Source organism: Aspergillus pseudodeflectus (genome assembly GCF_044049435.1).
Source record: "Aspergillus pseudodeflectus strain CBS 756.74 chromosome Unknown BJX68scaffold_9, whole genome shotgun sequence".
Classification (NCBI taxonomy): Eukaryota; Fungi; Ascomycota; class Eurotiomycetes; order Eurotiales; family Aspergillaceae; genus Aspergillus; species Aspergillus pseudodeflectus.
Window position 1 is genome coordinate 538386 of NW_027263785.1, and position 26582 is coordinate 564967.

At 55.0% G+C, this 26582-nt stretch overlaps 9 protein-coding genes across 9 annotated transcripts; 7 read left to right on the forward strand and 2 right to left on the reverse strand.

Moving 5' to 3' along the window:
- On the reverse strand, positions 1-1665 carry BJX68DRAFT_264082 (dextranase; the record flags this gene model as incomplete). The annotated part of the gene is made up of 1 exon (XM_071044871.1): positions 1-1665. The coding sequence occupies one exon, from the start codon at positions 1663-1665 to the stop codon at positions 1-3; it is 1665 nt and encodes a 554-aa protein (XP_070902140.1).
- A 1450-nt stretch (positions 1666-3115) lies between these two features.
- On the reverse strand, positions 3116-4453 carry BJX68DRAFT_264083 (uncharacterized protein; the record flags this gene model as incomplete). The annotated part of the gene is made up of 2 exons (XM_071044872.1): positions 3116-3852; positions 3907-4453. 2 exons carry the CDS (start codon positions 4451-4453, stop codon positions 3116-3118), a joined length of 1284 nt encoding a protein of 427 aa, XP_070902141.1.
- A 396-nt stretch (positions 4454-4849) lies between these two features.
- Positions 4850-6751, forward strand: BJX68DRAFT_253626 (uncharacterized protein; the record flags this gene model as incomplete). Its single annotated transcript, XM_071042741.1, has 3 exons — positions 4850-5480; positions 5537-5785; positions 5841-6751. The coding sequence occupies 3 exons, from the start codon at positions 4850-4852 to the stop codon at positions 6749-6751; spliced, it is 1791 nt and encodes a 596-aa protein (XP_070902142.1).
- A 3039-nt stretch (positions 6752-9790) lies between these two features.
- Positions 9791-11344, forward strand: BJX68DRAFT_253627 (general substrate transporter; the record flags this gene model as incomplete). The annotated part of the gene is made up of 1 exon (XM_071042742.1): positions 9791-11344. The coding sequence occupies one exon, from the start codon at positions 9791-9793 to the stop codon at positions 11342-11344; it is 1554 nt and encodes a 517-aa protein (XP_070902143.1).
- A 783-nt stretch (positions 11345-12127) lies between these two features.
- BJX68DRAFT_264086 (glycoside hydrolase family 13 protein) lies at positions 12128-14182 on the forward strand (the record flags this gene model as incomplete). The annotated part of the gene is made up of 5 exons (XM_071044873.1): positions 12128-12496; positions 12555-12681; positions 12740-13157; positions 13226-13567; positions 13639-14182. 5 exons carry the CDS (start codon positions 12128-12130, stop codon positions 14180-14182), a joined length of 1800 nt encoding a protein of 599 aa, XP_070902144.1.
- Positions 14183-14370: 188 nt separating this feature from the next.
- BJX68DRAFT_231110 (uncharacterized protein) lies at positions 14371-17017 on the forward strand. Its single transcript, XM_071039301.1, has 3 exons — positions 14371-15388; positions 15444-15897; positions 15975-17017. Exons 1-3 carry the CDS (start codon positions 14460-14462, stop codon positions 16434-16436), a joined length of 1845 nt encoding a protein of 614 aa, XP_070902145.1. The 5' UTR covers positions 14371-14459; the 3' UTR covers positions 16437-17017.
- Positions 17018-17076: 59 nt separating this feature from the next.
- Positions 17077-18882, forward strand: BJX68DRAFT_280020 (glycoside hydrolase; the record flags this gene model as incomplete). Its single annotated transcript, XM_071048846.1, has 1 exon — positions 17077-18882. One exon carries the CDS (start codon positions 17077-17079, stop codon positions 18880-18882), a length of 1806 nt encoding a protein of 601 aa, XP_070902146.1.
- Positions 18883-19620: 738 nt separating this feature from the next.
- BJX68DRAFT_253630 (lytic polysaccharide monooxygenase auxiliary activity family 9 protein) lies at positions 19621-20555 on the forward strand (the record flags this gene model as incomplete). Its single annotated transcript, XM_071042743.1, has 4 exons — positions 19621-19863; positions 19932-20100; positions 20182-20420; positions 20511-20555. 4 exons carry the CDS (start codon positions 19621-19623, stop codon positions 20553-20555), a joined length of 696 nt encoding a protein of 231 aa, XP_070902147.1.
- A 1229-nt stretch (positions 20556-21784) lies between these two features.
- On the forward strand, positions 21785-23546 carry BJX68DRAFT_253631 (MFS general substrate transporter; the record flags this gene model as incomplete). Its single annotated transcript, XM_071042744.1, has 6 exons — positions 21785-21915; positions 21971-22064; positions 22122-22405; positions 22453-22819; positions 22882-23289; positions 23349-23546. 6 exons carry the CDS (start codon positions 21785-21787, stop codon positions 23544-23546), a joined length of 1482 nt encoding a protein of 493 aa, XP_070902148.1.
- Positions 23547-26582: the final 3036 nt, after the last annotated feature.

Sequence of the window (26582 nt, forward strand, 5' to 3'; positions counted from 1 at the left end):
TCAGGACGCTGAGCGAGTTCGGTTTCCACCTGTAGAGGGGGTAATGTGGAGGCAACCGGACGCATTCCTGACAACAAAGTTCCTGTAGTGCTGGAGGGCCTGGATGCGGAAGAGCGCCGGGCAGGGCCCCTCGCACACGACATTCGAGACCGTCAGGCTGATCGACTTGCTGTAGTCGGGGGACTTGCCGTCCATGTAGAACGGGGACGCGCCGATAATCGCGGACGGCACGACGGTTTCGGAGCGGCGGTATCTGGTGTGGATGATGTCGAGCCCGTCGATTGTCACCCCGCTGACCTGCCGCGAGTCCCAGCCCATCTGGATGATCGGGTCGTTGTGCACCTTCCAGATGATCAGGCGCGATGCGGTCACGTCCGAGTAGTACGCTTTGATGCCGTCGTCGTTGGCGTGGTAGAAGACGTCCGAGACCACGCTGTTGGGGTACATCTGGGGGCCGTCGGTCTGGAAGAAGAACGCCCCGACTTGCTTGTAATCCGAGATGCGAACGCTGGCCTGGTTGCTGTTGCCGTGGAAATCCATGGTGTTGAAGGGCGGGGAGTTGATGGTCGGGCCAACGCAGTGCCAGGTCTGACTGCCGATGTTCTCATGGTACCAGAGCCGGAGACTGGTCTGGTCGCTCTTGACAGCCTGGTAGTATGACGCGGGATTCGCCTGGTAGACATAGTGCTCGCCAGAGAGGACGCCGTGGCCCGTGGCGTAGAAGTCGCTGCGTGATGTGGTGTATTGGACGGCGCCTTTGACGTAGGCCCCGGGCGCCAGGTGAACCCAGTAGGTGTTGGGGTGGAGTTTCAGGTGGTTTTCTCCATATTTGGGCTTGTCTCCCTGGGGGTTCGAGTTCATCCAGTAGACACCTGGGGGGAAATACAGGATGGGTTTGTCGCCCCAGTCACCGGCGTTGATGGGGCCAGGAGTCATGGTCTTTGTGTTGTCCGAGTTCATGGGGGGGATCTTGTCGGAAGGGAGGAATGCGCTGGCAAAGATGACGAGGCCATTCTTGGGCTCCACGGACACGACATCGCCGCCAGAGTGGACATAGTTCTGTCCGTCGGAGCGATACGTGTAGAGGTCATCATTGAACTCGACAGAGAACCGTCGACCGCGGTCATCCTTTGGCACGCGAATGATGATTCCCCCATCGCTGGAGGAGGTTACAGAGTAGCCGATGGAGGTGGGACGGATCTTGACATTGGTAGCAGAGCCCAAGCTCTGGCCGTCCCTGCGGAGGATCTTGACATCGACATCCTTGGCGTATTCAAACTGGGACCAGGCCATGTTGATTCCGACCTCGGGCTCGATGCTGATTCCATCGTCGACATTGGCGCCCAGGGTGTCCGGGTTGGGGTAGTCCCAGGGAGAATAGATCCGGCCATTGCCGTTGCGCGGAATCGACTCGTAAACAAAGGACGCGCGAAAGTCCTCCTGGCTGCCAGCAGGGCGAACCTGGACGAGATAGCGACGGGACTGGCGGACATTGCCCGGTTGGACGCGGGTCTGGGTGTTGATCTCGCCGCTGTTGTGCCACCAGGTGCAGAGGTCAGCGTCGCAGGTTGTCGCGTTGCTGCCCGTAGGGGAAGGGAGGCAGCTTGCGCTGGCAGCCATGAGCAGAGTCGCTGCCCAAGGCGCAAGCATGGATATCGCCTTCATCGTTGTTCGGATGCGGTCCGGCAGGATTGTTCGAGGTGCAAGTTGCTGAGTCGAAGTTGTCTGTTCTGCAACCGATATCTGTGAGGGCAACAGGGCGTTTTTATACCTCCAACTCGAGCGCCCACGGTGGACTCTTTCCGGTTGGGCTAGAGGGCTATCGCGAGGCCAAGCCAAGTGTAATATCAGATTCCCCCGATGCCCCGACGCCAGAGAGCGCCACAACTTGCAAGCGCGATTTCGACGGAGTCTCTTCGAGCGCTCGGTCGATTGCCCCTTACCTCCGGGGTGGGAGAATGCGGGGCACGAGACTATTCCTGGATTACCAGCACCATTCTTGTCAACGACGCGGTCGGACACTGGCGCATATAAATCTACGTGTGGGTTGCATTGAAGATGAACCCACGATCATGCCATACAGCAAGTGCTTCAAGTGCTCATTCCAACGATTTGCATCAAGCGACCAACGTAGGATCGACAGTCCGGCGGCAGGAGAGCCGCAAACGCCCGGATCACCAGGCACGGTGCAGATGTGTGAAGAATTCATTTCGGGGCTTTTGCGGGCACTGGGCAGCAGAATCTTGGGTTGTTTCAGTTTTCAAGTCAATGCTAGGGTGGCTTTCCCCACACCGGAAATGAAGGGGGCGGGTTGATTTGCGGAGATCAGTCCCGGACTTCACCTTACCAAGGAGTGAATTGTGCGGGGCTTCCACTGGCATCCATAACGGATGGATACCACTGCCGTTGCCAGATACGGCCATATCCACGAGTCCGAATTACCTCACCAGACGTTGCCTCCGGGAATTCAAGACCCACTATTGACCGATATGGAAAAATCTGCAACGAGCTCCCAACACCCGCCATCCCCCAAAAACCAACAACCCTACCCCACACTTACGATTCTGCACAGCCTGAAGATGGTCTGGTGTGCACGGTCTCCTGACGCTAAACAAGGACGGTTTCCTTCTAATCCGGCGGACCATCTCGCTCGTAGCTTTCTTGGATTCCGAAGAACGGCCGTTGTCTCATTTCACTCAGGACCCTTCGGCAGCAACACACTGGTCAGTACCAAGATTGACCAGGTCGATCGGAAAACAGTACGTTTCAAACGAGGGTCATGGCTCTGCTGGGCGTTATTGACTCTCTGACCAGGGAATGCGATACCAAGAGCAAGAGGCCCGAGTGCAGCAGGCAATTTGGGTGTACCCAGTTAGACAAGGTTACAATCCTTAGCATGAGGCAGTGGAAGGCTACTAATGAAGTACGCGCGTAGAGCGACCAAAAGGCTGTTGGAACGACCAGTTTGAACAAGGTCATGCATGGAGTAGACCGCGGATTTCAGATCAACAGATCCACATACCGCGAGAAACTAGGTGAAACAACATTAAATTCCACGTATATCATATCATATAAAAGAAACACCGGGCAATAATACGACAACTCCACTAGACGCCTACATCTTGCGTGCAGACCCTATAATACACCTCCACGCCGTCTGATACTCTCTACACTCGTCATAGACCGTCCGCATAAGCGCAGCAAGCAACGGGGTTACATCTGGGTTTTCAGCCTGGTGCGAGCTCCCCGGACCAGATCTAAGGCGTTGCCCATCCTGCGTAAAAACGGTGGAAAGGATATCAAGGGGAAACATGAGGTTAGTGTTTTTCTCTATCGTGAACCCTTCGCTGGCCAGAAGTTGAAGGAACTGGGTGCCCGTGGCGAAGTAGTGTCTCGTGCTCCCCCTGGGACTTTCCAAAGAGGAGATGGTGGAGGATCCTTGGCTTGTCGAGTTTGAGCTGGACTGCGGGCTGTTCTGCTGCCCCTCCATGCAGATGCCAGTGCACGGTGATTGCTCGTCCTCGTATAGAAAGACCTCCAATTCTTTTGTCACCGGGCCCACGTTGACCAGGCGACGGTCAAAGACAATATATTCGAGGCTACCCCCATGGGCGAGGACGCGGTGGATTTCGCGAACGCAGGCCTTGAGGGTAGGTACGGGACTCTGGGGGTGATTAAGTGGAAGACGATGAAAATGCGACGAGTATTTGTACAAGGTCCTTGCGGAGACCACGTCGAAGCTATTTGCTGCAAAGGGCAATGATGAAGGCGAGACACGCGACTCGAGTTGAGTTTGGGTAAACTGGCTGACGGCAGCTCCTGGAAGACTGGCGATTGTGTGGGAATAGGCACCTGGGTCATTAGAGCCTGCCAGGAAACAACGAGGCTGGGTTGTGGACGACTTACTGTCTGCGTTGCCACCGAGGTCGAGGACCCGACAACGATGGCTCGTTCGGTGACTGCCAGAGAGTAGCGGATGGGCCACGTTGAGGAGGAGAGGGTTCAGCTCGAACCCGCGCGAAAAAGGGTTCGTCAGGAGCTGAGCACAGGATTGGAATATTCGGCTTGCCGGGTCGAATTCGTGTGTGATGGGAGATGAAAGAGGATAGTCGGACGTGGGGGTTTTGTGACGATCGTCGCTCGTGCAACGAGAAAGAAGGCTATTGTCATTTCCGCCCGCGTCTGGTGCTCGCTCGGCGACTGGCCCCTCGTTCGACTTCGTCCGCCGGAGTTTGGCTGGGACGAAGATGCGTGCTAGTCGGCGTCTGGTCAGTCGCGGTGGACCCGATGATTCCAGGCTGGACCGGTCCGAGGTGGAGGACGAGCTCTGGGGTCGAGAATCAGATTGCTGGTGCTCCTGGTGGTGGTGCTGGCTCTGATACAGCCGTCGCATGTAAGCATAGTTTGCGACGCTCATAGCCGGATGGCTCTCTGGGAAGAACGGAAAGGCCATTGCGCTCAACCCTGCCCCGATCGAAAAGAACCCCGGCCGTTGATTTCGGTTTCTGTTATTATAGCAGCACCCCAGTTGGGCCCAGCACAGCCAAGCCAGCCAGTCCGGGCCTTCTACGGGGCAACTGCAACTCTAAGCAGGCCTTGAATGAGACTAATTCCTGATCAAGCATGCTCAGCGTGATCATCTCGCTCGCCCCCCACAGATCGCGCTTAGACCAGTTCCCCACAGTTAGGCAATGGGGTCGGGACTCATCCAGCTCGCACTGCCTTTCCTCATCCGGACGCGACCAAGTTTCCCACCCCTCGAACGCACTGAAAAAGGAGTGACTATAAAATTATTAGATATCATCTCATGCTTAGGGTTAGCTAGATCGGATTGCCGCTGGGCAAGAAAATGTCTGATCAATGCAGCAAGACAGGGCCACCCCCTGAACTCGCGACCATCGTGTCGCAAACCCCCAGCACTGATGCCGCCTCGTGTGCACACTATGACCTTCAAAGCCTGTCATTCAACGGGCCATTTCGTGCCGAGGGCGATGTATTTCATCCCTTGTCAACGACAGTCCCTGGCATCGGGACTCTGACCGAGAGCGCCCGAGCGGCAATGCGCGCTGAGCAGAAAATGACCCTTGGCCAAGGGTTTCGCCTGTATCCCAAAGCGGTTTTGTGGTCAATCCTTATTTCCTCGACTATCATCATGGACGGATATGACATGAGTCTTCTGACTAGTTTCTTTACCTTTCCCGTCTTCCAAGAATCCTATGGGGAGCCGGCCCCAGTGCCCGAGTCACAGCAGGCGGAGGGCCAGGAGCCCTCATATCAGATCTCGCCAGTCTGGCAGGCCGCCCTGATTAATGGGACCCAGGTTGGAGTGATCCTGGGCCTGATTGGGAATGGATTTGTGACCGATAGCTTTGGCTACCGCCGCACCCTCCTCGCGGCGCTCGTCGCACTCGGCGCCGTCGTCTTTCTTGCAGTGTTCGCGCCCAACATCGAAACGTTGTTGGCAGCGCAAATACTCTGTGGTATGTCAAAGGTAGCCCATCCACCTCCGTCTATATATGTCTTACACTCTTCACAGGGATTCCGTGGGGGGTTTTCCAGACCCTGTCCGTCTCGTACGCAGCCGAGGTGATGCCGGTCGTGCTCCGGGGCCACTTTCTGAGCTACATCAACCTGTGCTGGGTCCTGGGACAGACCTGCGGCGTTGTTGTGATTCGTGCTCTGGTCGATACGGACTCGGTGTGGGCGTATCGCATCCCTTTTGCATTGCAATGGGTGTTTATCATTGTTCTCGTAACCGGGGTCCTCTTTGCCCCAGAGAGCCCATGTACGTGCCCCTAACACCCCGTACCCCGAGTATTTACTGACGCTCAGTGCTTCAGGGTGGCTAATACGGCAGAATAAGCCAGAGGAGGCCCGAAAGTCTCTCCTGCGTCTCACCAGACCGCGCACAGGCACAGTGTGCGTGGACGAGACCATCGCAATGATGACCCACACCAACAAAATCGAAAAGACACTTACTGGCGACGGCAACATCTCCTACCTCAATTGCTTCCGCGGCGTGGACCTGCGGCGCACCGAGATCACGACCATAGTCTCGGTGACGCAGCAGCTGTGTGGCTCGACGCTGACCTTTTACGCCGCGTACTTTTACGAGCAGGCCGGGTTTCACGTCCGCGATGCGTTCAACCTCGCCGTCGGAATGTACGGTCTGGCCATCGCGGCGAATGTCATCTCCTGGTTCCTGCTGCCATTCGTTGGCCGCCGCCGGCTTTACCTCGCTGGTGCTGCCCTCTCGCTGATTATCCTCATCATCGGCGGCTGCGTCAGCCTGATGCCGCAGACTCCGGCGCAGTCCTGGGCGCTGGGCTCGTTGATTGTCATTCTGACCTTTGTCTACCAAATGACGCTGGGCCCGATATGTTACACATTAGTCGCAGAGATCCCCTCTACTCGACTACGCGTCAAAACAGTGGTCGTCGGCCGCGTGGCATACAACATCACCAGCATCATCACCAACACGATCACGCCGCGGATGCTGAACCCGACTGCCTGGAACTGGAAGGGCAAATCATGTTTCTTGTTCGTGGGGACGACCGCCGTGTGCCTTGTATGGTGCTACTTTCGTCTACCCGAGACCTTTGGGCTCAGCTTCCTGGAAATCGATATTCTGTTCCAGAAGCGCGCCACGGCAGCCAAGTTTCGCGTGTTTCAGCGGAACTTGGAGCGCTCGGGGTATAATGATCTGCCGGGCAGTAATGTCCGGGGGGTAGATGTTTGGGAGAGATATTGATGGAAACAAAGTTACGTTATTGCTCTGGAGATTAGTCAATAAGATGTCCGGAGTAAGACCGACTGCCAGTTGTAGGACAGTGTATCCCACAGGACACAAGGAAGTAGTAGGTAGCCAGCTCCCTGAGGTGTGTCCAGTAAATAGGATTATCCTTGCGGGATTCCGGTTTCTTTACAGGCGGCTGAAGCTAAGAGAGCACAAGACAAGGGGAGCGTCCTAACACCCTTAACTATATATATATCAAGCCATGCAGTATCATATTTGCTGTAGTACACCTCTTTTTTTTGCAACGCGAATGAATCGTCAATTACAATGGCACATCATGACTAGGCCACTCATGGACACGATCTCTATTACAAGCCGGTGGACGCCGAGCTGGCAGGGTACGGTGTTCAGCTTGGAGTGTTTAGCAGCACTCATCCTTGTCTGGACCACCTCATCCCGGGTATCGTCCTCGCAGCGGCACATCGCAAGCATCAGCAATCAACACCAACAGTACCTTCGGCGCCCGCACAGCGGGCTCGCGGCGGTGCGAAAACACATCTTGCATGCAACCCTCTTCCCTCATCGGACCACCATAGAGGAGCAGCCACCATAGTCGGTAGGTCGTCCAGTAGGATTCCCCTTTTCCTTTCCCTCGGACTCCTCGCCATGAATTTCACTTTGTGTACAGTCCCCGTACCCTACGGCAGTGACGCAACGGGAAAAGTCATCCGAAACCGCACAGGGACAATGGCGATGGTCAATTTCATTCCACTGGTCCTCCTCGCCGGGAGGAATAATCTTTTGATTCCGCTTCTTCGGAAACATCCTCTACCGGAACTGCGGCCGACCGCTCACAACCGCCATTATTGGGACTTGCCTAGACAACGTCCTCCGCATCGCACTATACGTGCCTCGCCCATGGGCGGTCAAACCAGGCCAGCATATTTACACCTGTATATCTCTGCCATTGCAATTCTCTGTGTGCTAGGCCGACGCGGAGACAGACATAGAGGCGGGAAAAGGGATCGATGAAAACAAAGGCCAAGGCCAAGACCAAGCCCAAGCAACGAGAACCAGAACCAAAACCAAACCTCAACGAGCTACCTCCTCGTCCGCTCTCGCTCGGGATTCACGCAGACCCTCCCGTGACTCGCCACCCGGAGCACATGCGGCATCCTGACCGTGTATATCCTTGTCGAGGACCCCTGCTGCGGCAATATTAATTGACATTAATTGCCCTTACTTGTTTGGAACTGTCCTTATGGTTGCTGGTGGGGTGAGCTTTACCCACCGTCTACTTTTCGTCTCGCGGGTCGTCCGCGGGCGCGCGAGGGGGATGATTGCTGCGCAGCGAGCTACGCTTGCCTGGGTGGCTCGCGAGATGGGATACTGGGGTGGGCTGAGGGGTGGTTGGGCTCTAGTATCGGCTTAGCCGACAAGGAGGAGGAGAAGGAGCAGAGGAATGACCGGGCCATTGACTGGGGCCCCAGAACGGGACTGGGACCGGGGCACCGGATATTAGTCTACGTGACGGGCTCTTTTCGTGAGTTGGGTGGGACTGTGGCTTCTCGGCCGCGCCCGAGAACGGTGCGGGTGCAGGTGCAGGGGCAGCCTGGCTGGCCGGCCGGACTTTGATGCCCTGCTCGCGGCAGAGGTCGGTGACCAGGTTGGCGCTATGGGGGTGCCTTGCTGTGGAGGTGCGGAGTTCCATGAGGGTGTGTGGGCAGGGTGAGATGGAGATTGTTTTCTTGGGGGAGAGCGTTAGCAGGTGATAATGCATGGTGGAAGGTAAGGGAGGGTGATGCAATCGGCAAGACGGTGTCTGCGCGTCGGGTCCAGTTAAAGTTGCCCATTGGCTGTGTTTGGCTACACAGGTAGAAGTGACCGGCTGGGTAGAATTTGACTTCGTATTGGAACATTCCAGACTATCTACACAAGAGGCGTAGATTCCAGGTTTGTTCATCAGGTACCGGGTGATTGATCGATCTGGTAGCGATGGCGATGAACCCGAGCACCGTATTTCGCCGCAAAGGGCCCGATGAGGATCAACATGCTAGTAACGTCGGTTAGTCTGTCCGAATGTTGGGGAGACGCGGAACTTGCTGCTGCTCGTCGTGGGGCGGAAAGCTGGAGACCCCCGACGCTTGCATCCTCCGAAGCAGAGCTGGTGAGATCAACGGGCAGGACAACTGGTCAATGGAGTGCAGAGCGATATTTGTGGAAAGCTTCACGCGGGGCTGATTTCCAGTCAATCCTGGGCTTCATTTCAGTGATTGAGGCTTGGTCGGGAGCAAACTTTTGGATCTGGGGTCCCCAGCTTTGCCTCGCCCGCTGCCCGTGGACGGTCACGCTGCAGGGGTCTCGGCGGTCGCCGGTGCTGTTTCGTTTAAAGAATAGACGATGATTGGAGCATCTTGGGATCGGCAAAGTCTATTACTCCAGCTCGGACCCAACCTCCCTCGTCTGGTTAGGCTGTGACAAGGTGAGCGAATCACTGACATTGTGCAGGACCCGCAAAAGGTCCGCAGAAGACCCGACACACTGTCACCAATCCAGCCAATCAGCAGCGCCACAAGCGAGGGTCTCATTTCCGCATTCTGAACAAACCAGGCTGATGGTCTCCCCATGCCAAGCATTCCATATCCTCGGGCGACGTGAATGGCCTCGCCTAAGACATCGCTCACTCTGTCCGTCCAGTCGTCTGATCCTGCCGCATGGAAAATGAGCAGGGCATCTCACTCTCACACACCGAAGAAGGCCCGTTTTTGCCTCATACTTTCACTTGCAGCCATCGTCTCTCCGTTTTTGAGATAGCTCCGGGCCAAACCAAGGACAAAGACTGAAGACCTGATTGTCGGATTCTTATATATAACTCTGGATACCAGGGGAATTGTGTCCTCTGCTCACCCCGTCTCTGATTGTTTTCTCGTTCTACTCTCTGGCCCGTTACCAGTCAGTTTCTATTGATCTTCCAACGCACCCGCGTCTTTCCACAAGATGGAAATCAAGTCCAGCGCCCAGCATGTCGAGCGCGACGTCAAGATGCCCCCCGACATGGACCGGGTCATCCAAGATGCCCGCCTCGCCACCGAAAAGGAGCACAAGATGAGCCTGTTGCAGGGCCTGAAGCTCTACCCCAAAGCCGTCGGGTGGTCGATTCTCATCTCGGCTGCGATCATCATGGAGGGATACGACGTCGTCCTGATGGGCTCCTTTTACGGCTATCCGGCGTTCAACAGAAAATACGGAAAACTCCTGTCGGACGGCAACTACGGCTTGACCGCTGCCTGGCAGGCAGGTCTCTCCAACGCCATGAACTGTGGACAGATCCTCGGACTCTTCCTGAATGGGATCATCTCGGAGAAGTTTGGGTATCGCCGGACTATGATGGGATCGCTGATTGCTACAACTGCGTTTATCTTTATTCTCTTCTTTGCACCGAACGTGCAGACTCTTCTTGTTGGAGAGATCCTCATGGGAATCCCGCTTGGAGTTTACCAAACACTGAGCGTCACGTATGCGTCTGAGGTCTGCCCGGTTGCGCTTCGTGCGTATTTGACGACTTATGTGAATCTCTGTTGGGTTATTGGCCAACTCATTGCTTCCGGAATCCTAAAGGGCCTCTCTGAAAGGACTGATCAGTGGGCATACCGCATCCCATTCGCACTGCAATGGGTCTGGCCAGTCCCCATCTTTATTGGAGTTGTCCTTGCACCGGAAAGCCCCTGGTGGCTTGTTCGCAAGGGTCGCACCGAGGACGCCGTCAACGCCCTGCTCCGTCTGACCTCGCGTGGAGACGCGGATTTCGATGCACACGAGACAGTCGCCATGATGGTCCACACCAACGAGATGGAAAAGGAAATCACAACCGGCACCTCCTACTGGGATTGCTTCCGCGGTCACGATCTCCGCCGCACGGAGGTCTCCTGCCTGATCTGGGCGGCCCAGAATCTCTGTGGTTCCGGTCTCATGGCCTACTCCACCGTCTTCTATCAACGCGCAGGTCTCGCCGTTTCGCAGTCCTTTAACATGTCCCTCGCCCAATACGCCATTGGTTTCGTGGGAACTGTTCTATCCTGGGTCCTTATGAGTTACTTTGGCCGGCGAACCCTGTACGTGTACGGCCTCGCTCTCCTGTGCACCCTGCTCCTTATTGTTGGCTTTATATCCATCGCCCACGAAAGCTCTGCGACCTCGTGGGCCACTGGATCCATGCTACTCGTCTACACCTTCTTCTACGACATCTCCGTCGGACCCGTCTGCTACTCGCTGGTATCCGAGATCCCGACCACGCGTCTGCGCATCAAAACCGTCGTTCTTGCCCGCAACCTCTACAACTGCTTCAGCATCGTGAACGGTGTCATTATCCCGTACATGCTGAACGTCGACGCGTGGAACTGGCGCGGCAAGGCTGGCTTTTTCTGGGGTGGCCTTGCCTTGCTCTGCTGCGTGTGGGCGTACTTCCGTGTCCCTGAACCCCGTGGACGTACCTACGCGGAGATGGACGCGCTCTTCGAGCAAAAGGTGTCTGCGCGCAAGTTTGCTTCAACCAAGGTGAATATCTTCCACGAGGACTCGGCTGAGCGGGTGGAGGAGAAGTCTTCCTAGTCGTGCGACTGAGACGAATCGGCGCGAGAAGGCGGGAGTGGGAGTGGGATGCAGGTCGTCGGGATTCCTTGTGGCGGGATCGGATGCATTTGTTAGGCCGGGGGAGTGCAGGGAGGCGCTGTATCGGCGGAGGAGGCAGAGGCCAGAGGGACACAGTGTAAACAGCCAGGATAGTCCTGTATCTAATTGTTAAGGTCAATGCACTCCATACTTGGCGGGACTATTTGCATGATGCTGCAGGATACTCCATGTATCAATAGAGTAAAAATCGGGACTTTTGTTCATCATGTGCAGTGTAACGAAGAGCATAACCAATGAAGCTGCCTGCCGGTGGTCATTCCTTCCCCACGCGAAAAGGTCATGGAGCAGCCTGGACCCGACTCTGAGTAGCATCTCCACTAAACCGCCGCAGAAGCTCCGAGCATCGACGCCACGTCGCAGGTTTCAACGGCGTCAACCCGCCCCACCCTTGGATCATGCATCCAGTCGTCAAGTCGCAGGGGCATTGGACCAGATCACCGCGTGCTTTCCAATTATGGAACGGACCTGAGACTCCGACATTTGTCCTACACGTCCTCCAGCGGCCGACGATAGTCGGGGAATTTATCGGTAAAACTACGGGGCAAATGGCCATCTACAAAACAGAGACGAGAGAACAGCTGTCATGGAGGATCGGTAGATATAAACCGCAGCAGAAGCCTGTTTGAAATCGTATCCTCCACTTCCCTCTCAGCCCACTGGCAACCCATCACCTCACAGATCGCACATCGCGCACCATTCACAATGCCTTCCTTGGAAACCACCACAGTCACCGACTCGCAGCCTCAACTCGACCTCAAGAGATGGTGGAAGGAGAGCTCCGTCTACCAGGTGTACCCCGCGTCGTTTTGCGACTCCAACGGCGACGGGATCGGCGATATCCAAGGCATAATCTCAAAGCTAGACCACATCAAGCGCCTAGGGTCGGACATTGTCTGGCTCAACCCCGTTTTCTCCTCACCGCAGGTTGACATGGGCTATGATATTTCGGACTACTACGGAATCCATCCACAGTATGGGACGGTTACGGACGTCGACGAGCTGGCTGCGGCTGTCCACGACCGGGAGATGAAGCTTGTCTTGGATCTTGTTGTTAACCACACCTCTGACCAGGTTTGTTCTGTCCGTTGCTTAAGTAAAGATGCCCCGCCGTTGACGAGATTGGATCTAGCACCCCTGGTTTCAAGAATCGCGATTGTCGGCGAGCAACGCCTACCGGGACTGGTACATATGGAAAAAGCCCGTCTTCCGAGACGGAGAGCGACACCCGCCCAATAACTGGAAATCCTATTTTGGAGGTGTGTCGCCCACAACCTGGGATTTTTCCACAGTCCAAATGCTAATTCGCGCGGGTAGGCAGTGCCTGGACATACGATGAGCCCACGGGCGAATACTACCTGCACCTGTTCGCCAGCGAGCAGCCAGACCTGAATTGGGAGAACCCGCAGGTCCCAGCCGCAGTGCATGAGATTATGCGATACTGGCTGGACCGCGGCGCAGATGGGTTTCGTATGGATGTGATTAACTTTATCAGCAAGGACCAGGACTTCCCGGATGCCCCAATCGCAGACCCCAACTCGCCATGGCAGTCGGGCAAACGTTACTATGCGTGCGGTCCACGGCTGCACGAGCATCTACAGGAGATTGGCAAGATCCTGCAAGAATATAATGCGTTTTCTGTAGGCGAGATGCTGGACGTCGAGGACCCCGCGGAGATTCTCAAGGCCGTGGGCCATGACAGGCAGGAGATCAATATGGCCTTTCATTTTGAGATGTAAGCCCCCTTTCGGTCGTCCATATTCCAAAAATGTCCACGTAGAGTGAGGCTGACGTCGCCGCTAGCGTCAACATGGATCACGGCGCAACAGACAAATTTGGAAACCGGAAATGGGAGCTGCAGCAGCTCAAGTCGATTGTCTGCAAATGGCAGAATTTCATGCACGACAATCATGGCTGGAACGCGATCTATCTTGAGAATCACGACCAGGGTCGCTCCGTGTCGCGATTCGCCTCGGACCATCCGGAGTATCGCGAACTGTCGGCAAAGCTGTTGGCAACGCTGCTGGGATGCCAGAGTGGCACCCTCTTTGTGTATCAGGGGCAGGAGCTGGGGATGCCGAATGTGCCGCAGGATTGGCCGCTCGATAATTACCGCGACATTGAGACGCTGAACCACTGGAAGGAGTAGGTCGCCCCAATTGATTATTGACAATGGTGGAGTGAGGCGTGATGGCTGACGGAGACTACCTTCCTAGATTGACCGCTCGCCACCCGGACAACCCCAACCTGCACGAGGCAGCGCTGGCCGAGTATCGCCTCAAGTCGCGCGATAATTCACGTACCCCCATGCAGTGGGACGACTCCCCCAACGCGGGCTTCTCCGTGGGCACCCCCTGGATCCCGGTGCAGAGCAACTACACTACGCTCAACGCCGCGGCGCAGGCCAGGGACCCGGGGAGCGTGTACTGGTATTGGTCGAGAATGCTTGCTTTACGCAAAGAGTACCTGGACACGCTGGTGTATGGCTCCTTTGCACTTGTGGACCCTGATAATCGCGAGGTGTTTGCGTTTGTGCGGGCCCCCTCGTCAGGCTCTTCTTGCCGACTGAGGGCGCTGATCGTCCTTAATTTTCGCCCAGATGAGGTCAGCTGGACGGTGCCTCCAAAGGCTATTTCCAGTCCGGGGCGAGTGGTGCTGTCCAACTACCCTGAACGAGCTGGCACCGCGCTGGAACCGCTGGGGTCGGTTGTGCTGCGGCCGATGGAGGCAATTGTGTATTTGGTCGAGACCGAGAGTTAGAGACTGGCATGTGTCAGTCGACCGGCTGGCCAGGCCGAGAATCTTACCGAGATGGAGAACAGAAATAAGACCCGCAGTCTGTCCGACGTAGGCCCGATTGGACCGATCCAGACGTAGACTTTCTTGGCGAAGGTGCCTCTCTCACAGGCGCACGACTCCAAACTTCATCTCCCCACATCTCCCCCAGACCGGGTGCTCTCCTTCCTTCTGTCGCACGGCGCACTCTACGCTTGACGCACCGACCATCCCCCCAACTTCTGCTCTGCATGTATACAAGATGGACAGTTCAGAATCACCTGTCCCCATCCCCACTCCCAAGCAAAAGCGACCGTCGTCCATGGCCTGCGACAACTGTCGCCGACGCAAGGTCCGCTGCACCAGGGAACGACCATGTCAAAAGTGCCAGGACGTCTCCCTCGTATGCTCGTACACCAGCATCCCGCGCAGAAAAGGCCCCAAAGGCCACAATGCCCATGTGCTGAACTCGTTACGAATCCTCAACGTCCTTCCAGCTGGTACAACCAGCTCGACGGGCAGCTATGCGCAGCAACAGGCCTTTACGAGCATGCCGACTCTCCCGTCCAGCTATGATATGGAGAGCACAACATCATCCTCTCCGACGCCCTCATTAACCGTTTCCCACACCTCGGGTTCATCTGCAGATCATCAGACTCAGCTTGGTCTGTCCCCCTCGTCGCCCACTACCACCACTCGGCGCATCTCCTCTACGGTCCTCGGCGCGCACGTCGGGCTATTCTTGCATCATCTCTACCCCATTATGCCGGTGGTTGACGCCCAAGCCATGGCCGACTGTGCCGACCCCGATGCCCTGCATCCACGACGATACGCCCATCTAGTTGCATTGTCAGCAGCGACTCACCTGCAGCTCAACCTCGATATCGGGGAGCCCAAGCCATCAGATGACAATCTGATATCCGGACACGACCTGATCCTCGAGGCACTCCGTGCACTCTGCGAATATGACCCGTTGGATGAACCACATATGGACACCGTCCTCACTATGTTCTTCCTCTTCTGCGCTTACGGCAACTTGAATAAACCCAGCTACGCCTGGCATTACCTGAGCCAGACGATTTCATATTTGCAGATACTAAACTTGGACAAGGAAGCAATATACGCTGGCTTGTCACTGGCAGATGCAGAGGCCCGTCGGCGGGTATTTTGGCTGGTGTTCATCACAGAACGGTGAGTTACCCCTTTTTACGCCACCTACAGCAAATTCACTAATCCTCTGCAACAGTGCATACGCCCTGCAGACCGGGCGGCCGGTCATGCTACGACCCAGCATCCGCAAGCCCTCCGTGCTAAACTCCGAAACCCCAGTGCTCCTGTACGGCTTCGTGAGCCTCATTTCCCTGTTCGAGCAGATGGTCCCGGACTTTTACAGCTGGAACAACATGGAATCCCTGAATGGGCTGCAAGAGTCTTCTGCTCTCAATGCCATGTACCAGTCCATCTCCAACCCTCCCGCGCTTCTGGCTGAGGTCTCGGAAACACACCAGGTGGACTATATCATCAGCCAGCAGTGGCTGCTGGTCTGCCTCTGGAACTACCACATGAAGCTATATCCATATCGAGGTCGAGACTCGAGCACTCTGTTACCAATCCATATCCCCCTGATGGCTGGGAGATGCGCGCTGGCGTGCCTCTCCTCTGTCTCCATGCCGTCCGTTGATGCCCACGGCATCGGAATGGTACGTTGTTATCCTCTACAGATCTCATGCAGTGAAACCCAAACAGGCATCCGAGCTAATTCCATCTCCCTGCACAGGAACAAAAGCTCTACGACATCGGCGAGAGCATCACGCAACTCGCACCGACCCTCCTCACCAAACGACCCACAAAGACCCTCTCCACCTCCGAGACCAAAGACCTGCTGAAAAGCATCCTCGATGTCCTGTCGCGCACCCGTGGCAGCCAGTCGTATCTCTTCTCGACGCTGCTGGAAAAGTCGCAGGATATTCTACAGGCGAGTCACCTGCCGCCGCCGCCACCGCAGCTCTTTGCCTCGTCGAAAAAGGTCCAGCCGCACTCGCAGTCACAGCCAGAGCCACAGCCGCAGGCGGACGCCGGGTTCCTGTCGATTGAAATGGTTGCGGATCCGCCGGAGGACGCTGGGATCTCGGAGCCGGATGCGCTGGCGGCGGAGACGGCAGAGGGCGGGAGCTCCTCACACGGGTTTAAGCCGTTCTCCGAGCAGGGCCATGGTAGTGACTTGTACTTGCAGTATTGAATAGTATTCTTGTAATACTTTCCATCTTTTCTACCTTGATTACTCCACCGGGCGCATTTAATCAATGAATGCATGTACACTCCATGGTGCGCAGACCTAGGTATAGATCTACAACTGCACTCACGGTCCCGTTGATAATGGGGACCAGAAACAGTGGCAGTAGCTCTCTACATCGAAGTGGCAGGCCATGGATGATTACCTCTAATCTCTCACGCCATTCATCGGCTTCTATGCGGACCGGCATACCCGTGCAGGCTACCCCACGTTGTGGCTTTCGGTAGAGATCGCCGTGGCTGGCGGGCTTCGTCGACGGGCGTATTTCGGACGGGCGCGCTTCCCCACTTGCCAGGGGCCACTGCGAGTATACAGCTCGGAAATGAAACATTGCTGATCGTGATCTCATGGATCAAGGAAACATACGTGGTGATGCCTTGCCACTGGAGGGGGTTGTTTCACATTCTTCTTGTGAGTTGGAGACGTGGTGATCATTGACGTTGGCCAGGAGTGGTGAATTACGAACCATGCGGTAAGGATGAACATGTATATAAAGAGCAGGGCTACTCGCAGTTATTCAAATCAAGTCACTGGAATCAACAACTCTGTTGCAGATATTCCACTTTGACATTTCTCTCTCTTAACTATGAAGTTCCACCCCGCTCATTATCTCCTTATCGGGCTTTCTGCCCCCGGGCTGGCCAGCGCGCTTGTCCTCCCCCGGCAAGCCAACTCCAGCGCCACCACCCACTGCGGCACCGACTTGTGCACCTGGTGGCACGAAACCGGCGAGGTCAACACGGACACGGCTGTGGCGCCCGAGAACGTGCGGCAGTCGCGCCAGTACCTCGTGCAGGTTGCCCTGGCCGGATCCGACGAGTTCTTCGACTCGTTCGTGTACGAGGCCATCCCGCGCAATGGGAACGGCAAGGTCATGAGCCCCGGTGACAGCGACGGGAGCTTCTCTGGCGACGATGGCATTTCGATTGAGCTTGACGAGGGCATCAACATGGCCTGGACGCAGTTTGAACACAGCCAGGACGTCGATGTGAGGATTCTGCGCCGCGACGGGCAGCCCGTTGGTGACGAGGTCGCCATTCGGCCCACGGCTGATACTTTCGACACGCAGCACGTGGCTGGTGCCCTGGTTATCCGCGTGCCCGCTGACCCTCAGGGACACCGGTTCTCTGTGGAGTTTGCAGACGACCTGTACACGTACCGCTCTGACGGGGAGAACTACAAGACTGACGGCTCTGGCGAGGTCGTTGGTATTGAACCACGCAATGCCCTGATGATATTTGCCAGCGCGTTTTTGCCGGATGAGATGGTTCCCTCACTTGATGGGCCGGATACCAAGGTGATGACGCCCGGTGCGTTCTCTGTTGCGGATATTGGAGCCGCGCCCATTGTCTACTTTCCGCCGGGCGTGTACTGGATTGACTCGGAGCCGCTTGGTCTCGCGCATATCAAACTGGATCCGGCAACGTACTGGGTCCACCTGGCACCGGGGGCCTTTGTCAAGGGGGCTGTCGAGTACACGACGAGCAACAAGGACTTTTACGCAACAGGGCACGGTGTTCTCTCTGGCGAAATCTACGTTTACCAAGCAAACGTTGAGGCAGGCTATAAAGCGGAGAAGAGCGATCTCACCAGCCTGCGCCTGTGGTGGCACCGGGGCGTGCAAGGAGGCCAGGTCTGGCACTGCGCTGGGCCAACAATCAGCTCTCCACCCTTCAACACAATGGACTTGAAGGATGGCAGCACAGACCGCGACGACATCTCTGTCAACATCTTTGACTACAAGCAGGTGGGTGCCTTCTTCATGCAAACGGATGGCCCGCAGATGTACAACAACGGAGTCGTGCATGATGTCTTCTACCACTGCAACGACGACGGAATCAAGACGTACCATTCCGGCATCACTGCCACCCGCCTGACGATCTGGAAGGTGCACAATAATGCAATTATCCAGATGGGATGGCAGCCACGTGACGTCCATGATGTCTCCATCGACTCCCTGTACATCATCCACACACGCTTCCGCAGGAGCGAGACGTACGTCCCCTCGGCCATCATCGGCGCCTCGCCCATCTACAACGGCGAGCCCCGTCTCGACCCGTCAATGAGCATTAGCGGCATGAGCATCTCCAACATCATCTGCGAAGGACCGTGCCCGGGGCTGTTCCGCCTGACCCCTTTGCAGAATTACGCGGACTTTAAGGTCTCTGGGGTGCAGTATGTGGATGGCCCAATTGGGGGCAGCGTTCCAATCGGGGATTCCATCATTGCGACGACCCCCGATACGACGTACCCCGGTGCTGAGGACCTGACGATGGGATTGTCCATCTCCGATTGGACGGTCAAGGGCGAGAAAGTGACAATGGAGAATGCGGGGACGTTGGGCCAGTGGAATATGAATGCGGCCTATGATGGACAGTGGTCAATTGCGTGATTTCCTCTACTGATGGAAACCGCAGATGTAGATGTAGCTGGATGATCGGTGTGTGTCCATAGTGACCTTGCACGGAAGGACTAGACATTATCCAATCACATATCTCATCAAGACACTAGATTCCTTGTCGATCGCTTGGTTAGCCATAGCTGAATGGTACGAGTATAAGCTGTATGTATGTACCAACCGTCCACTAAGCTGTAAACGGGCACGGTGTACCTCTTAGGCATCATAGTTGAAGCTAGACCACGATACCTTGATTTCGTGCCATAGGGACATAAGACTGCGGCTGCACTTCTCATTCGCCTCCGTGATTCCCCGGACCGGGCGTGAAGAAGTGTGGAGACTAATGTCCGGGGTACGGGCGTACTTCGGGCTCTGGTGATGCCAATGCAGGGCCCGGGGAGGATACGAGCTACGTTTGGGCCCCAGATCGGGCTTCGCTGTTTCACCTGTCTTTGACCAAGAGATGTCATGGGTGTGCCGATCGATCCGGTGTACCCCGGGGCGGCTACAACAGAACAAGGATCGGTCGCACTTCGCTGCTGCTAACGGAGGATTGCGATCCCCTTCATCTCCGTCCAGTTTCAAGAGCTCTTGGGACATCGCACCTGCGGAATGTGGCCTGGGATGCTGTACATAAAAGCCGCCCATGCCCGCCTGGCCTTGTCATGACACCAACCCAGAGCCTCACTTCAAGCCTTGGAACCATTCTTTCGATTGTCGTTTTCTGCAAACATGAAGCTTGTCAACGTCGGTACCGCGTGTGCCCTTCTTTTCGCTGGCCCTGCGGTAGCCCATTACAAGTTCCCGGCCCTGATCCTCAACGGAGCAGCCACGCCGGACTTCAAGTATGTCCGCTTCAACACGAACAACATTAACCCGTTGCTCGACCTGAACTCGATCGACCTGCGCTGCAACGAAGGCGGCCTTGCCTCCGGACCCCAGACCGAGACCGCTACTGTTCAGGCGGGTGACACGGTCAGTCAGACCCTGCCCATCTCCTGGCCGGACCCAGCCTTTGACTGACATATGTTATTGACCTCCAGGTTGGGTTCACCTTGAGCAACTCCATCGGCCACATCGGGCCCATGCTTGTCTACATGGCCAAGGCACCAGGCGACCCTTCCAACTTTGACGGCGCCGGCGACGTCTGGTTCAAGATCAACGAGTGGGGCGCCGACTTCTCCTCCGGGTCGATCAGCTGGCCCCAGCTTGGTGAGAACGATCCATCCACCCTCCTAATAACCTCGGGGTTTCATTCACGTATCGCTAATTTGTGCCATCCACCTACTCCAGGAATAACAAGCTACAGCTTCCAGCTCCCGCCCTCGCTGCCCAACGGCTCGTATCTGCTCCGAATCGAGCATATCGGCGTCCACAACGCTGCCAACGCCAACAGCGCCCAATTCTTCGTCAACTGCGCGCAGATCCATGTCACTGGCGGTGGCTCGGGGACTCCAGGCCCCCTGGTTTCAATCCCCGGTCTGTATAACGCCGAGGACCCGGGTATCCATTTTAATAATTATTTCCCCCCTGTACGTTTCCGATGGCCCCTTCACCTTGCTTTGTCGTTTGAGGCTGTAATATGGGTGTGATGCTAATACGGTTTTGCTTTCCCCTCGCAGCCTAAGGATTACATCATTCCCGGACCTCCAGTTTGGTTTGAGTAGATTCCTCCTTACTACTGGATCAGCGTGTGCAGCCGGGGAGGAGGCAGGAGCTGGGGAGAGGTCGTCGATCGGGTGTAAGCGGGAGGCTATGTGAAAGTGTGCTATGCAAGGACAACGGTTATTTACACGGGACTATGCGGTCTAGAATGGATTGTCAAATCATATTGTGAAGCCGTCCTCGTGAAGTGTCTCGTTCAATTTTGGTATAAGCCCTGCGCCTGGCAAGCAACGTGACAGTTACGTTAGGGTTGGTATATAGAACAGCTTGAAAGATGGTCTTATTAACCACGACACGTGTCCTCTGATCCCCGTGCATTGATTAGGCGTTTAGAACCAAGAAATTAGGTCTGAAACTCGGTAGAGCTTTGTTTTTAGGTGGGGGGCATAGCCAGCAACGATTGATGGAATAAAGGGGACGTGAGCATTCAACAGTGGAGGATATCGGAGAAGCAGACTTGCGAGTCAGGAGCAATAAAAATTTTAGATGGTACCACTTAATTGGATCACAACTGCTATCTGTCCAAGGAAACGGTGTAATGTTCACCTAGGTTAGATGTAAATGTCGTCCATGTTCCGACCTACCTGGAAGTCGTCCAAAGATCCCACTGCGGGTCATGATGAGGAGTCACAATATATCGAGGCGGTCGGAGACATCGTTGGCTTATTGCAGGTGTCTGGACTCGGCATCCGAGGGCCCCATTGATAGATGGTAACAGCTGTGTGCTAATCCTGTTGATCACGTAAGAAGACCATCCGACGATGTTGTGATTTGGAGTCCTTATGGGCAATCTTTACTAGTTTCCCAAGCAGGAAATAACTGGGTTCATATGATTCATTGGCCATAGCTTATTGAAGCAAGAATAGGGATACCTGTTGCGATGAGGAAGTCGTGGTGTCTGTATTGTATCCCAACAGTCCCCAGCTCAACGCCTCGCAGCCGATTTGTAGCCGCATCGTCATAGCTTACATTCCTTTGCTGGCTGAGATACCTCCAACAGCTAATACTTTAATAGTGGAACCTACTAGCAGAGGTCGACCAACCACGCATACGATACACCATGAAGCCATATTCACAATGCAGGGATATGATGGCGAAAGCCGCAGCTTGTTATTTTAGTGAATGCTTGCGCCATCAGGTAAGCCAGCCATATATCTTTCCGCCTAAGCCAACTCTCCAATAATTTCAACCCTCAAGAGTCGCAACAAAATCTTGGAACCGGACGTTGATCATGGAGAAGAATATTGCGGCCGCCTCCGCGCAGCCAGCGAGCACGTCTCTAGATACGCAAGTCGTCGAAGTTCTACAGGCCGAGGCCACCGCGGAAGAGGAGAAGATAATTCTTCGAAAGATCGATTGGCAGTATGTTGGAATGACTGTTTAACTTGCTTCGTGATTCCGACTGACTGAATCGCAGCATAATCCCGGTAATGGCTCTTTGCTACATGCTTCAATATATGGACAAGGTCACCCTAGGGTACGCCACGCAGTTGAACCTGCGCCAGGATCTTGTAAGTGAAACCCTCATCTGGATGTGCGGTAGGATGTCTGCTAATGCGACTGACTAGAATCTTCAAGGTAGTGAATACAGCTGGTGCTCTTCAGTATTCTACTTTGGATATCTCTTCTGGAGCTGGCCAAGCAGTTATATTTCCGTTCGATTTCCCCTGGGCAAATATCTCGGCGCATCGGTTGCCATTTGGGGCGTTGTCCTCACAACCCATGCGGCATGCACCAATTTCGGAGGCCTGTTAACTGCTCGGTTCTTCCTTGGGGTTACCGAGGCCGCCGTGGCTCCTGGATTCTCTCTTATCACCGGGATGTTTTACAAGACTTCTGAGCAGCCATCAAGGTATGTACCTGAACAACTACCAAGCAAGCCAGCTAATCCTTGCCTAGGATGGCGCTATGGTTCCTTGGGAATGCGGTCGCAAACGTTGTATCTGGCCTCATTGCGTACGGGATCGGGACCATCGACTCGCACATTGCGTCTTGGAAGCTGCTCTTCATCATCCTTGGTTGTGTCACTGTGGGCTATGGGATCTTCCTGGCATTTGTGCTACCAGACTCGCCCTCAAAGGCATGGTTTCTGAACGACCATGAACGGAAGATTGCGCTTCACCGGACGCTCGAGAATCGAACGGGCGTCATGGATGAAGGCAAATTCATAGTCTCGCAGATGATGGACGCCCTGACAGACCCGCAAGCATGGCTGCTCGTCGGATATAGTCTGACTCAAAATATTCCCAACGGCGGATTCAGTTCGGTACGAAGCCCGATTCGGTGGCCTATTGGGACAGACAAACCTGGAGCTAACACCACGATTAGTTCATCAGCATCATCATCAACGGCTTTGGCTTCAGCGAACTCAATTCGCTTCTCCTCTCAGCACCCAGTGGCCTCCTCCAGATCCTCGCAATCGGCGGCATCTGCTTGACGGCTGCATACGTGAAGAAAAGTCGTATCATTACCATGATCGTTGTGATTGTTTTCGCCCTCGTCGGCGTCATTCTGATGAACACGCTACCCGATTCGAATCGCTGGGGGCGATGGGTGGGCATCTTCTTGCTCGGCCCCTTTGCAACCAGTATCCCCATCTCGCTCAGTCTCATCACGTCCAATGTTGGAGGCTTGACAAAAAAGGCGACGGTCTCTGCCATGCTCTTCGTTGCGTACTGCACGGGAAACATCATCGGACCACAGCTATTTCTGACCAAGGAAGCCCCTAAATATGAGGTGAGTGATCCTTCCGCTGTCTTGGCGACGAGCCTTTTGTTAACCAAACTGCGTTCTAGACTGGATTAAAAGGTGTCCTTGTGGGATTCGCCCTGGCGATCTTTTTCCTCATCTTACTGTATATTTACTACGAGTATGAAAACCGGCGACGAGACCGAAAGCACGGCCCGCCCAGTCGGGCGAATACGGACTATGTTGCTGAGGACTTCTTGAACCTCACTGACAGACAGATACCATCATTTAGATATACCCTCTGAGACGTGGAGAATGCTATACACCGTATACACATGATATGTGTCTGAGCCATCACCCTGGATGACCCGTCTAACGGATTGCTGGATCAGGCGGCCAGCATACGCACCGTACCGGAGCTGGATCCCCTCGCCCGGAGTACGAAATGCACGGGGTACAACATTCGCGACGCCGCTGACTGTGTTCACAACCACGTTGACTGACAGTGGTGATCGGGGGCGGCGGCCGCATCTCGCTAGACGCTATAGGAGGCATATCCGGCTAATTATCTAGGTTCATCGTCTAGGATAGTCCCCCATCAGTCGCAACCGAGATCTCAGAACTTGAAACATTCAGATCTATGTCCTCGTTGCCTAGTATACTGTCGCCAAACTACTGATTCTTCGAGAATACATGAATCTTGAATACCGCCTCTGCGCTCCGCTCAACGACGTAGCTAACGTCAGTAAATCCGTACTTCTGGACGCCAGTGGAGCCACCCTAGCCATAGGCTATCTAGGTCAAACTCTGCCGGCGCGCACCCTTGTCTGTACTGCGCCATTGGAGGATGGAGCTTGAGGACGGGCATCCGCTCCGTCGGGGCGGCCATCGGATGCTGCGAGGACCACGCCGGTACCGAGGCACGTTCGAGGATTTGATTGACGCTTTGCTGACGACCCTGCTGAAGCCTCGTCCCAAGATCACTTGCTGTCGCCTCCAAGAAGGTTACGAACTCAACTTGTTACCTAGGCCCAAAATGGTAAGAGGGAGCTCCACCACAATAGCAAGTAATTAGTCTAAAATCTTAGTATCAACCATAGCCTCTCGCCGTTGCCCCGATGCCTGTGTCTTATGAACAAAATAGACATGACTGCACATATCGTAGCAAGTTATCTCCCGTCAATGCACATAGTACCCCCAACGAAATTCCACATGGCCTCCACATGTCGGGCAGATGCAGCCTTCCTGCGGCTGAACTGGTTCTGGTGTCTCCTTCGAACGACACATGGACACCTGTTCCTCACCACAGCAACTGCTCTCTTCCCTAATCTTTAGTGAAGGGCGTCCTTCCATTCATAGTCGGCCACAAACTTGCAGAATGCCACAGGTAGCCGTCGCCCAACCAGCGACGACGAAGAATAATCCCATGGTGCCATGTGCGAGCCGATCGGCTCAGTTCCGTACGTAGCTAGGCCCACCCAGCGTGCGCCACACCGTTAATTCACTGCGGGTGTCGGCAGTGAGTGAGGTGTCTACCTCGACGCCGGGTCAGAAATCTTGGACATCATGCCCGTGACAATGGAGAATCCAGTAGGTGCCGCAGCCTTGGTGACACCGAGAACGAACTAGGCTCCTCGTAGGCGAAGAAAATTAGTGCATGCAGTGTAACCTGTCGGTATAATTCCTTGGATCGCAACGGACGCGGTCAGGTATTGGCCGAGTGGGAGGAGAATGGAGATGTAACTACTCGTCCAGTCTGAGAATAGTATATCTAAATCAGATCACAGAAGGCCGCAGGTGGAGTCGCTATCTTGCATGTTCGCCACTCTCCTATTGGAGATAATCTCATCGGTTATTGCGGGGGTATCATTGCCAGATCTGCGCGCAGGTCCAATTCCGTCAGGTACCTAGGGTGAGCTTTCCCAGCACTGCCGCATGTGGGAAAGGGCCATCATGGAGAAAACACCAGGATCGTTACTCTAAAGGATGATCACGCTGCTTCAGGCTTAGGCAATTGCACCATACTTTCAGTGCTTTTTTGAAGGATCCTCTTCTGCTACTCCGGTTTTGACGACGCGCGTGTCTAAACGCGCGCCGGACGGGCGGGCAAATGAGAGCATGTTGAATCCAGTAACATTTCGAATGACCATTTCACGTCTTTCATGGCCTTTCGACCTGCATTTGCACCATGTAGGGCTTTCTACTGATCCATGTCTCGCATTCGCAAGTCCCAATCTTGCCTTTGGTCGACCTCCTGCCGGCACTTTTCTTTTCCTCCTCGCAGGTGCACGCCTCCTTCCGCGCCAAGTCACCGATAGCGAGAAGGCCTCACACTCTGACTAAATTCAAACCCCTTTTCCCGTAGTTGTAGTGAGGTAAAGAGTCAGACCTGGGGTGTAAAGCTTTGCGGCGTGTAATGCCTGGTGATCGTGGCCTGAGCAAGGTTGCAATTCTACAAAAGCAGGCATTCACTCACTGGTAGTTGTACTTCTCCCGGCACGTCTCGCGATTAACTTCATCTCAGGGCATTCCAATGTTCCAGCGGAGCACACCAGCCCAAAGCACCAATATCCAATACGCGTTTCGGAACATCGACTCGTTGACTAATACCTTTAGGATCAGCCCGAGGACTAAGATTATCCACTCGGAGTTGCTTTGAGATCGTTATCAGGTGGCTCTTGTTTGTGCAGAGTGCTGGCAAGAGGCTTGAAGAACTGGTGAATGTCTTCAACCGAGTAATCCGCTCAAGGCAAGCACAAAGAAGGTCAAGTTGCTATCGATGACCTGGTCATGTTATGATGGGAAGGATAACGACAACAGTGAGGGCAGCATACGGGGAAGTAGTCGCAGCCGGCCTGGGATCGTGGCCTAAGTTTGCCCGCCTCGCGTTTATCAATAACGGAGCAAGGGATGCCTACTTAGAGAGCTGGGGACTGGTGCAACCTAAGTTAGGTAGCTGATCCGTAGCTAGGGCTTTTCCTACGAAAGTCGGGGAAAACCGAAACCACGCTCGGTCCTCTTGCACCATGTTGCCATTTCAGGCTGCGTAGGTCACCCCGTATAATGCCAAGCTCCTCGTGCAGGCCGCCTAGAATACCTAGAGGCGCGCGTTGTAGTGTGTACATGTCAAAAATGTGACAACCACGTCCCCACTTGCACGATACACGGTCGTCGAACATAACAGTCGGGTCATAGGCCACCGTGCTTAGCAGAGGCTAAAGTGCTGCCAACTTCTGTTTCCCGTTAATGTGCTTCGGGGAACTTTTGATATTAGGGTTGCATGTGCACGCTGTACATAACATTACCAAGCTTTAATGCCAAGCTCTGCTTGCTAATAGCAC

Bases quoted from the DNA above. Each gene is read 5' to 3' on its own strand.
- BJX68DRAFT_231110 (XM_071039301.1), top strand. From the start codon at position 14,460: ATGGACAGTTCAGAATCACCTGTCCCCATCCCCACTCCCAAGCAAAAG. The intron at 15,389-15,443 runs GTGAGTTACCCC...CCTCTGCAACAG, and splicing joins CTGGTGTTCATCACAGAACG to TGCATACGCCCTGCAGACCG. The intron at 15,898-15,974 runs GTACGTTGTTAT...CTCCCTGCACAG, and splicing joins ATGCCCACGGCATCGGAATG to GAACAAAAGCTCTACGACAT.